This window comes from Buceros rhinoceros, unplaced genomic scaffold, assembly GCF_000710305.1.
Source record: "Buceros rhinoceros silvestris isolate BGI_N320 unplaced genomic scaffold, ASM71030v1 scaffold12067, whole genome shotgun sequence".
Lineage (NCBI taxonomy): Eukaryota > Metazoa > Chordata > Aves > Bucerotiformes > Bucerotidae > Buceros > Buceros rhinoceros.
In genome coordinates, this window is record NW_010420475.1 from 44,587 (window position 1) to 56,597 (window position 12,011).

At 43.8% G+C, this 12,011-nt stretch overlaps 1 protein-coding gene across 1 annotated transcript in view; it reads right to left on the bottom strand.

Annotated features, from left to right (window-relative positions):
• Positions 1-1,902: 1,902 nt before the first annotated feature.
• Positions 1,903-12,011, bottom strand: part of LOC104496232 (receptor-type tyrosine-protein phosphatase T-like) — a gene marked incomplete at its 3' end in the record, with an annotated part of 51,012 nt that continues 40,903 nt past the window's right edge. Inside the window, exon 7 of the mRNA XM_010139316.1 lies at positions 1,903-2,196. Coding sequence (XP_010137618.1) covers positions 1,903-2,196 — 294 coding nt within the window. The remainder of the gene's footprint in view (positions 2,197-12,011) is intronic.

The window sequence follows — 12,011 nt, forward strand, 5'->3', positions numbered from 1 at the left end:
GAATAATGCCTTGCCTTTTCGTGGCTATCATTTCAGTTGGCATTTTGGGGAAGCTGTACATCTTTAGATACTGAGTCTCTCCCTTCCTTCAAGTCCATCCTTACATCAAGCTTGTTACAATTTCCCCCACCCAACGCTCTAAACAAAACATAAATGCTATCACCATCAATCTCAACGAGCTCTGTATGACAACAAACATTAATAGAATGACCTTCTCCAGTTAGGTTGTCATTAGTAAATTAGGATGGAAAACAGCAAGTGGCTCAGCTTAGCCAACTTGAACAAATTAGCTATGTCATCCCTCACGATGTCAGTCGATACCTCTGCTGAGCAAGGAAACTCGGCAATCTGGGATCCAGTACAAGACACCATTAAGCACAAAGTCAACATCTTTCTTTTTACCCCAAATGAAACTAAAGCAAGCGTTCTTTACAGATAATACAGAAAAGTTTGGCTGCTGCAGTGTGTGCCTGCAAAGTCACCGTGCGGGAGCTACAGACCAAATCTCAGCACATCGTATTTCCATGTGCAAACGCAAAGTCCCAGGCCAGGCCTGCAGGAATTTCTGTGGAGGGTTAGAGAATTCGATCACACGAGTGAAAGGAGTCAAGAGTTGAGTAGCACAGCATGGGCCAGTGTCCCAAATAGGCCAGGACATCATCCATATCATCTCCCACTTCCCACCTAGCTGCAGAAGACCCTCCAAACCTCTGTCTTCTGCCAGTGGATGAGTGCTGAATATAGCAACCAGCTCCACGTCAGACCCTCATGCGTTTTTCAACCAGGTCTTTTCAAAGAGACGCTAAATGTTCATTGCAATAAGGACATACCCCCCCTACACACACACACTCACCCTGCCGGACTTCCTCTCTTGGAAGAGGATGCTGCTGGGCGTGCTCACGCTGTGAGAGCAGGTGAGGAACACCAACGCTGCACTGCCTAATCCCATCCCAGGATGGCACCTGGCTATTCGTGAGGCATTCCTCACACTTCAGGCTTGCTATTTGGTCAGAAAGAGTAACTGGAACCAGAATGCTCTTGTATAAGCTTTCCCCTGCTTACATCCACTTGCTGAAAGCCTCTGATTTGTGGGGGGGGGAAGGAAGGTGGTAGAAAAGGGAGAGCAGCCTTTTTGTCTCTGTACTTTGCTCCCACCACCGTAGGGCCACATGCCACAATTACAAAAATACAAACCCAGAGAAGAGAGCTGTGTGGCAGAAAAACCCTGCTGGGTAGAAAACTGCTTTGCTCATCCCCTTGCAAGGCACAGAGCTTGATTTCCCCTAATGGCTAATGATTACTGCATGAAAACAGGACGAAGAGCCGATATATCTGAAACATGAGGAACATGATCCCCAAGTTCATCCTGGGAAGACCAATATGGCTCAGAAAGAAGAGAGACTTTTGCTGTCCCTGGATCAAATTCCGATATGAAAGACTTGCTGCACAGTGTTCGACCACGTTTCTTTGTCAGAATTGAGAAGGATCAGTTCCATCAAATGGAATACAAAAACGTATTTTAAAAACTAAATGCTTCCTGCTTCACCGCACTGCGCTCAGAAATCGATAGCACCATTAATCTGCTAACAACCATCACCCAAGGACAACTCATAGTCTCTTATGCACTTACAGGTGAGAATATTATAAAGACTAGTCTTAAGAACAATTTGCTTACTGGAAAATTAGTTGGAAACCTCATCGGTAGCAGCAAGTTTGGCAAATACACACAAAACCCCACAGTTTTGTAAACACTTGCCTCTGGCAGAAAATATTCCAGGATTTATCAAAATCCACAACGTCAACTCAGATCGCTGAGAAAGGACCTCCACAACAGCAGCGATTTGTTAACACGGAAGGGAAGCGAAGGATCCGCGCTGTAGTACAGAGCAGCAGAAACCCTACCTGCACACTTTGTTCTTGTTGTGAGCGGTGGTCCCGGGGGCCCTGTGCCTCCTTCTCCAGGGCGGGTGAGCAGCACTCGGATCTCGTACTCCACATCAGGATCCAAATGCCACAGTTTGTAATTCGGAGAGTCTACAATGTGAGTTTCTGCCCAGTTCCCAGTGGTCGTCCGATACTCCACCTCCTTCAATATGATGGGCCCATCTCCAATGATGGAGTTGGCGTTGGGTTTGATCCACAGGTATGTGGCTCCGACAGCCAGCAGCTCGGGAGGGGCGATAGGAGTTGGGGGCTCTGTAGACAAAAAGAAATCATGAGAGGCCTGAGACAATCTTGCTAAAAGGATCAAATTTCCACCACGTATCTGCACAGCAAGGCTGTCCCAAAATCTTTGCTAACACAGGCACAGTTTCTCCACCCATTTACCAAACCTTTCATAAGAATTTTATCTGTTAGTGAAAAGAAATTGCTTTTTTTTCCCAACTAAAAATTCATCCCCCTTACCCTGGGGGTAGTATTACCAATTCAGAAACACCTGCAAAAATACAGCAACCACAAAGCAACTTCTGTTTAAAATAAAACACAAAAGCCACTTTTAAAAGATCAGAAGGTTTATATATACTCCCTCCTTTAAGCACATGAGGAATAGCACTCGGTGTAATACTGGAGAGTGAGGGGCGCAAAGGAGTCCTAAATAAAGACGACTGAGCGCGTTTAGCATAGAGTATGTATAAAGACTCCAGTACAACAGCCCTTCCTCTGCCCTGTGACCCAACGTGGCAGAACGTGAGGGCATCAATCAGGGTTTTGTGGTCCAGCCAGAGCATAATGCTAACGCGACACAATTAGCAAAGAGTGGAAAATGCAAATCTCTTGCTCATTTTGTGACTTTACCAAGCGAAATACAAGTTAAAAAGAGGATATATTCTTTAATCAAAGCACTGGCTGTGTGGCTGAGAAAACACCAGCAAATTAAAACACTAGGGATGTTCCCGTAGCCGATGATATCAGCAGTCAGGATGTTGCCAGAACTGTCTCTAACTGGGGCTCTTGGAAGCTCAGAACTAAGAAAAACTCCAAGGCAACAGTGAATCAACACCTCCTGTCACGTTTGATTGCAAAGTTTGCTTAACTCCATGAGCAAAGGTACTCAAGCAAAATCTGTGTGAGACTTGAAGAGCGCCTCAATGCCTGAAAAGCATCGCGAGGAGGCAGGAAGCTGGCCACTGAATATCACTTCTGTGATAAAAAGAAAAGCAAGCCAATAAAAAGCATCTCAGCAGCACCCTTTGATGAAAGCTCTGGCTGCCTGCCTGATTTTTATTTCTTTCCCCCTCTGTCAGCGTATAAATAACAATTGCATATTGGAAACCGCGTGAATAGCGTGTGCCTTGTGGTTTGGAGAACCTGAGCTGAACTGTGCAGGATTATGAGCAATTTCTTTAATCTCATCTAGCTTTCCCTCTGTCACACTCTAATGTGGTTTGCCCTCGGACCAGAGGACGCAACCTCTATTCTCTTGTGAAAATAAAGTAACAAAAAGAACATCTCTGGCTCGGAAACAGAAACCTGTAAGTGTTACAGCATGGCATTCATTTTAGAGTTCTGCTGGAGTTATTCTAAATCCCTCTTAAAGGCAACTCCTCAAAGAGCCCAGAGAACGGGAAGAATCCGGGACCCACAAAAACGCGGCAGAAAGGACTTTGAGCACCACATGGTGGGAGGGAGACAGGACTTTCCCCCTCTGGAGAAGCCTTGCAGGTTAACATCCGCTCAGCGAAGGGAAAGAAATGCACAGAAATAATGACAGAAAACGATCAACTGAAACGTTACTTAATTCAATTTCCTCTGGCGAACTAAACACAGTGAGGCACCCTATCTCTTGGAGATGGACTGCGGCAGCTGTGCGTCGTACCTCTGGACAAAAAAAGCCCTCTCAATTTTAATTGGGGTGGGATCCAATGTGAACAAAAACTAGAGTCATCAGCTGTTTTCTGTAGAATGTTGCTGCTTTTATTTTGCACAGAATCTTCGCCTGACATGAAATGTCAGGCTGATTATATTTTGACTTCGTAAGGCTATTTCTCTGAGAAATTTGTTTTCAAGAAATGCATGTAGATAAGTTTTCACTAAAAATCAAATTATTTTAAATCACAAACAGTTCATTACTTGTTTCTTGGTGCAAGACAATTAAAAGATAGACCTAGTGATTATTATTCCCAAAGCAAAAATGACATCTTACAAGTTGCATCATCTCTGAACACAAATGAAATATTAAATTCCGTTCTCCTGGGCTGTAGACTTCAATAGCGACGTGATCCAGGTTACTTTGGGATTTGATTGCAAGTTAGAGGGGATTTATGGGACTGAGCTTAATTAATAGAGCAGTTTGTCCTGCTAAACAGACATTAAAGTCTCATCTAGCAAGTTTAGAAACTACTGTTGCCAAACTGATGGAAATTAAGATGACACCCAGCAGTACTGTCCAAACTTCACACGCACACACGGATATTCAGGGCTCAATCCCACCTCACTGAAAATAACGGGCTCTTCCCTCCTGGCACCAACGGGACAAGAAGCATTTTTTTTAATATCACTCCATGCCAAATTCCTGCAGGTGATCTAAACAAGTTACCTGTTATTTATCAAACCCAGCACATACATAAGGACTGGTTTTTGTCCTTTGTAACTAAACACACTCACCAGTTACAGATGACCAGTCTGATGTTACGAGCTCACTATTTTAATTAAAATCTCTGCGTGATTAAATCAACACGGTGACAGATCGGCCTTGTACATGTGTAATTGTCATCAGCCCTATTTTAAGCCCCATTTGCTCCAGAGAATATTTTATATCACAAGCTTTCTCCAGCCTGTTGCTCCCTTTCAGCCATCCTCCCCCCTCCTGCAGGCACAGAGGAGAAAGCCACGGGCTCCCCAGCAATGAGGGCGTCTAGAACTGGGCTGCTGCAACTGGAACCATTAGTAGCGCAAAGAGTGTAAGAGAACAAAACTAATACAGACCAAGAAAGACCAAAGAGAATCACAGAGTATCTTGAGTTGGAAGGGACCCATAAGGACCATCAGGTCCCACGCCCTGCTCCTTGCAGGGCTACCTAAAACTAAACCACATGATTAAGAGCATCATGAAGATGATGCTCTCAGGCTCAGGCTTGGTGCTGCGAATACTCTCCTTGCCAGCTATTGTGCAAAATACAAGTATTTTACTCTTTGGCAACTGCTCCTGAGTGCTCCTATTCTACTGCTGGAATATTTCTCTACATGATTTTCTAGAACAAGACAATTTGAGCAACTGTTAGATGATGGAAGAAAAATGGGCTCCACGAATCCTTCAGATGCAACTGGGAAGACTGAAAAATTAGAGAAAAATTCCCAACAACTGTTATCACTGTATGCTGTGAAATAATCCATAGAGAAAAGGCATTATCAAAAATTCTAAACAGCTGGATAAATCTCTTAAGCTATAGATTTTATATGAAGGAGACTCCAAAATTCGGTGACTACAGACTATTCCCTTTACGTGTCACAGGAGTGTAGGTGTAGTACTTATACACAAAGGGAGAACTCGCTGCAGCCTGGTGAAAGCGAAGAACACATTGTCTATGTATTCTCCCCTTAAGCAGCAGTGGAAACGCTCCCTGGTGATTAGAATATGTATGTTCTAAATTAAGCAACGGGACTGCCTCGGTTTAAAGAGAAGCACGCAGTAATGCTTACAGGAGTTACTACAAAGCAGCAGAAGCAGCTCTGCAGTCCCCACGTGCGACAGCTGGAACAAACCCTGGCTGAAGAAAGTTCATCCATATCAGTGTCACTTTATCACATAAAAATTTATGGAGTTGCCCTGAGACCATAAAAGTTGGTACAGCCCCACGGCCTCCTACCAACTCTTCTAGTAGTGTTACAGGTTAAAGGGGAGAGGGGCACCAGACACCAAGTGGGGATTACAGTAGCATACTATTTCATTAGAATTTCATACTATTTGTGTCTCAGAGGCTTAGCCTCAATCCCACCAGAGCCTCAGAGGATGCTTTCATTCTCTAATAAAGAAGAAAATAGCATTGGATTAGTTGAACAGTATCTCATTTCCCAGCGTAAATTAAGTGAATTAGATGGAAGACTCTGTGCTCTAATTGTAAAGCTTATTACACGAACTCACATAGATTGGAACTGAATGCTTCTCTTTGAGCCATCACTTGTACCATAAAAGAGGAAAAAACGGTGGCTACAGATCCCCCATGGCTCAGGTTCCCTTTACAGTCAACAGAGCGACATGGACTCATCTTAAGGTACACATCTATGACAGGTAATACTAACTGCTCCCTGATCCCGTCCCCTCTTCTGAGTGGTGGTAAAATTTAGGTGAGATGCATTTTACCTCCTCACTCTTCTTGTCTCAGCGCCTGGCCCTCAGTGTGAAATACAGCGAGCTGTCAGACCAGTTAGCCTAAGGGGGAAGCCACAAAACAAGCTGTGTAAAGAAGCGCTCAGCCAGATGCCGTGCCGAGCCCCTGCACGCTCTCTGAAAGTCCCCATTCAGGGCAGCAGAACTCAGGTGCTGCAGGCTAAACCCATCGCACGAAGACAAATGATGATGCTTTTCTCTGGGAAAGATAAGCACAACTCACTTTCCTTTTCTATATGCAGCTAGAGCATGCACCGGTGACAGCGATGCCCTTTGATTTAGTAATTCAATACCTAAAGTGCTTGTCAAAGAAAGAATTTCATTCTCTTACTAAGACTGTTCTGAGGCTGGAGTATCTTAGCCCCATCTGCTGAGACTGTGTCACACACAGAAAAAAGGTTGAGTTTCATTTGACCAAAAGAACAGTAAAAATAAAAATTACTTTCTCTAGCCAGCATCTAACTGCTCCATTTTGCTCCTCCAGGAGCATGTCCAGGGTGCTTGAGCCAAGTCCTGTTCTCTAAACTCATCCTTGATATGTTATCCACAAACAACAATTAGTTATTTTCAATTTTTTTTCTACTTCCCTCATTTCGTGGGAGTGCCCTTGATGACAGACATCAGATGTGTGGACTAACATTTCATATTAGTCTTAAAATGAGCTAGGAAGTAAACCAAGTTAGGGTTTAACGTGACAACAGAATAATTGCAATAGTTACAAGAACTACAAAAATATTGCTAAGTATGAGAAATGAGCATCACTCAATGAGGAAGATGAAAACACTGGAGCTTTCCAGAAACTCTGGTGAAAACATACTGGTTTCTCCACTAGAAATTGCTGTAATTGCATGAGCCAACAGTCAGTCAAGTCACAGGTTACTTATGAACCTCCGTCTGATAAGTCTCCTTCCCCGTGTGTGAACTCCCAGGGTTACTCCAGTCTAGGCACCATTCCCTTTACAGCCAATTCTGTCGCACTACAGCTTGACACGCCAGCCTAGGGGAGGCCCTTCCCATGGCTCCACCAAGCCAGTACAAAGATAGGGAAAACTGCATCCCATCGAAAAGAAGGTGCTCTCCACCAATCAGGAGTCAGAGCCAGCGTTAGCTCTCTCTCCTGTTTCTAACTCCACGGACTATTTAAGCTCATATATCATGTGTTATTAAATCTATTTCAGCTTTCTGCATGAACAAGCTGCTAATCCCCCATAGGGACTGGAAATGTAAACTCGACAAGCACCGAAAAAAGGCAGGAAGGCGGGAATAAACACATAAACCGTGAAACATGTAATTTCAGGTCAACTCAAGTTCAAGCAGCTTCATCAGTTGCTACGCTACCAGCTTATGATGGTAGGAGAGGATGAAGGCAGAAAGATTTTATAGCTTCGTTTTTAGTGGCTATTTAGGAACTTTTGCTTTCTGGCACATCTCTGTCTGCAGAATGAAGGATCGTTAGTCCCTAAGCTGCTGAAATGGCAAGTGACTGGAGGTATTGACAGCTAAGGAGCAGCACGGAATGGTTTGTCTGGATTGATTAAGTAGCTTAATCCATAGCAACCTGCTGGGTTTGCAGGAAAAGCCTGAGGCAGGCTTCTTCCTTTAAGGAAAGGAGGGAATTAAACAACCTATTGCCCTTTCCCACCCTGTCCACCCCCCCGAGGTGTGCAGAACAGACAAGGAGCCCTAAGTAGAGCTGAGGCAATAGCCAGGCTGGAGATTAAACGTGAGAGGCAACCACAGCAGTGACTTGTAGACTCAACAACGTCCGTCCTGCTGTGGCATCACTGATACGGATCTCCTCTTGAAAATACGTTCTGTACGCTAGAGCTGGGTCAGCTTTCAGAGCAAGGACACGGGTGTGTGCACACACCGAGCATTTCAAGGACCTACTCACAGTTAATCCTCACAACATGCTGGTGAAGCAAGTCTGAGTATGTTTTATCACTGGATATAATGATTAATGGATGCATGTAGGGCCAGGGACAGAATGTAGTCTTGTGTTCCAGCCTACGGACTTTATGACCCTCTTTATGACCCACTACAACACATGAATTCAGGCTCTCTCAGCCCATAAAGCCAAATGTTCTCATTTAAATATTTATTTTCCCATGACAGATCTGTGAAAAACACTACTCACATTTGACCACAGCAGACAAGTCAAATCTGACAGAGCTGATGCTGTTGTAGAACACAGCAAACTTGCCAAGGGAGTCACTATGGTGGGGAGACAAGTATCCTAGAAAATCTTCAGCCAATGCACCTGTATCGTGTGAGGCAGCATTGACCAAATTATGCAGGCAACTAAGTCTCAGGGTGGACGGTCACCCGAGTGCGTGTTCTTGATGTTAATCTGAGCGAGAATACAGTTTGTATCGCAGTGTTCATACGAAAGTTGGCTGAGTCAGAACTGACTAATTCTAGAAGGAACTTACTTTGCCGAGTGCTCAATGCAGGAAGTCACTTCTGTCTCAACTGACTGAAATTACTCACTTGGGCAGACTGTGAGGAACGTGGTTAGCACAGGGAGGAGAAGGCTTTGCTGTTATCACAGCTATGCTTCATGCAAATTTAAACGTTTTCTCCCTTCCCTTCTTTCTCCAGGAGTAAGCACAGATGTACACCCCGGGAAACCTAAAGGAACTACTTGAATACCTGGATATCAGTGATATTTAAATATTCCATATTCGGATACCAAAACATTCACCGTAATAAATTGCCCTATGGTTTACACCTAAAGTAGCATTTTTCACCCCAGAAATTCAACTCGGAGATTACCATCCTTCCACTTCTACTGACAACCACTTCGCAACAAATTGTGACAAAGAGCCAAGCTGCTGCCAGTAACTACTGTTACACGTTAGTGCTGCCACGCTCTTCACGCAGCCATGCGAGCAATCTAATCCTTTATTAAAATGTCAGCACGACGAGAATCAGCGCTTCTGGTGGCAAAAAGAGTGATATTGTCCCGCAAGATAAACACCAGGATGAACAACTTGAAGCTCCGGGGTGATTTCCAGAACACAAAGGGATCTCCACCACCTTTAAGGCATATCCTAGTCTTTTGGGCTTATGTAAAATATGCACAAAAGAAGAAAGTCTGCCTGCTACACATAGACATACCCCCAATATATATACGTATTATGTATTCCAACTATTTTTTCGTGAAAGAATGAACAAACTTTCTACTTCTGAATGTAACTGAAGGAAACCCTGACAGTCAATCCTGTTAACCCCAAATATGCTCCAATGATATGAGGATATTTTGCAAAATACTTTCTCTGCTTATTCCATGGTACCTCAACATAAATGGAAGGGACTTTGGACTGTGACCTTCACCCCACTAAAATGTTACAGTTCAAAAATATCTGACATTTCCTAGATATACCTAAAAGTAAAGTATCTCTACCTAATCTATAGCCAGTGCAGACTACATTCCATTTATTTTCCACCTTTTCTCTTTTTTTTTCTTATATTAATTCATAAAAAAAATTCTTGCAGCATGGCCTGGTTTGGAACATGGGGATCCATGAATATTGAACCCATACCATCCATGTGCACTTCTACCAGAGCAATGCACTTGCAGACAGTCGAGGAGTCGTGCCTGTTGACATCACAAACTTCACGTCTGATAAACCCCATTTTACTTCAAGAGTCTTATCCCTGTATCACAACCTTTCCTGTGGAACAGCACAGAAGAGACATTTCAAAATCTATTCTGTGTATTTTGTAGCCATTAAAGACAAGAGATTGAAGGCCTAAGCCAGTAATCTACAGTGGTGAACAATGGATGACATTTCTACTCGTCTATTCTTAGAGCTACCAACCGAGTGAGAAGCCAATAGCAGAGAAATTACAGGGGTGGGAAGTGAGAGCTGGTAATTTCCCCATCCACATCACAGCGGACAAAATGTCCTAGCACAAGGAGCAATTCTCTAACCACGAGGCCAGACCACTCAATAAAACTACGAAAAAGCAAATGGGGTGTTTCCCCCAGCCCCGAAGGCCACCAGAGATCCCGTCATAAGTCTCCCAGTACTGCCAAGAACTTCTGCAGTTCAGGAATTCTTACATTACATACATACTCCTTGCTTGCTGTTGCATTGCCTTTGGAGTTCAGACTGTAGAACTGACGTGTTTTTCATGGGTCCTGTGTCTGAAAGCAAGTGTTAAGTCAACCTGGGTCCCACACAGAGAGCATCCTCCCGCATTTGAAGGTACCCAGCGGGAACCAGTTCACCTAGAGAAGCAGCTGTGTTTGATTCCCATTAGTCCACGTTTTATGCCTATCCACCAAGACCTCGATCAGCTTCCTTCAAAGAAAAACCCTATGATAAAAATCTATGTTCCAGTGGTAGAAACAGTAGGTTAAAAGGTCGAGGAGCCAGCAGACAGAGTATTTACTGCGCTACAAATCTTCCTAAAGCAGAATCTGTAGAGATCCAAGTGTTACCCGCATTACCTAGACTACTCATCGAAGCACACTTTTCCGTCTAGAGTTTCTGCTCACAGTATATTATCAGTCCCCGAACCAATGCAAATTGAACCTGGGCTTTTCTGTGAAGGTTTACATTCAATCTGGACTTACTGAATTCATCAGCTGAAACTTTCTTACATAGTCTGGTCCCCTATAGGCATACATCTAGAAAGTTCCTGAGATTCAGGCTCAAAACAGGGGAAAGGAGGATGGGAAATCTACTAAGACGCAGGAGAACCTTTTTCTTACATCAGTATGAAGAACAGTACAAAATATTCAGATCGTAATGTTTGGTCACCCTTTCAGAATGATGCACGCAGGCATAAAAGCTTTGATATATGATCTGCCTTCTTCTAGTACCAGTATTCCCTAATTATCGCTATCAAACAGGTCAAGAATCATCAAGAAGCAGCAATTCACCCATACCATCTGGCTGAAATAAGGTCACCGGACTACCTAAACATGAGGCAAAAATCCGATGAAGCATGAGGCTACTGCAGAGCGGGATTTGAGATCGCTCCTGACTGAGACGTGGGTTATATGTGTTCATCATACAATGTGCAGCGCTCCTATCGCTGTGACGTCGCTAACATGGTGGTGATACGCACTGCAGAGCATACAAACAGCCTCTACACCACCGAGCTTGTAACTCGGCACACACAGACAGAACAGAACCAGACAGTGATGAGTCCCAGCCAGCAAGACAGGCTGCAGCCTTTATGCGTTATCAGCGTGTTACCAAGTACTCTGTAGTCATAACAACATTGAGAGATGTCAATTACCATAATAGCGAGCGCATAATTAGCAGCAGCCTGAACAATATCTCATCCTGTAAAACTGAAGAATCAGCAACCAAAATACAAAGTGACCAACGTACTATTAGGTACAAAAAGTTTTCTGCCTACATGAGTTTCCAGTGATGACTTGCAAAATTATTTTTCCCCTCTGTAAGGAACGTTTATCCCTTTGTACAAGGGCTGTACTTTGTAACTCAGCAGCAAAGTCATTATGTTTGACCCCATTATTCTACGATGTGAAGCACTGATGGATAAACAAGTTCAGCAAGGAAATGCCGCAGAGTTTGGAAATCCAAGTTTCTAACTCCAGAGCTGCGTCTTCCACGCTGAAGCTAAGTATCCAAGGTTGATTATCTGAGCATTTGCTACATACATCCAATGGAGTTAGGACACATAAGGGTTTATTTTCCCA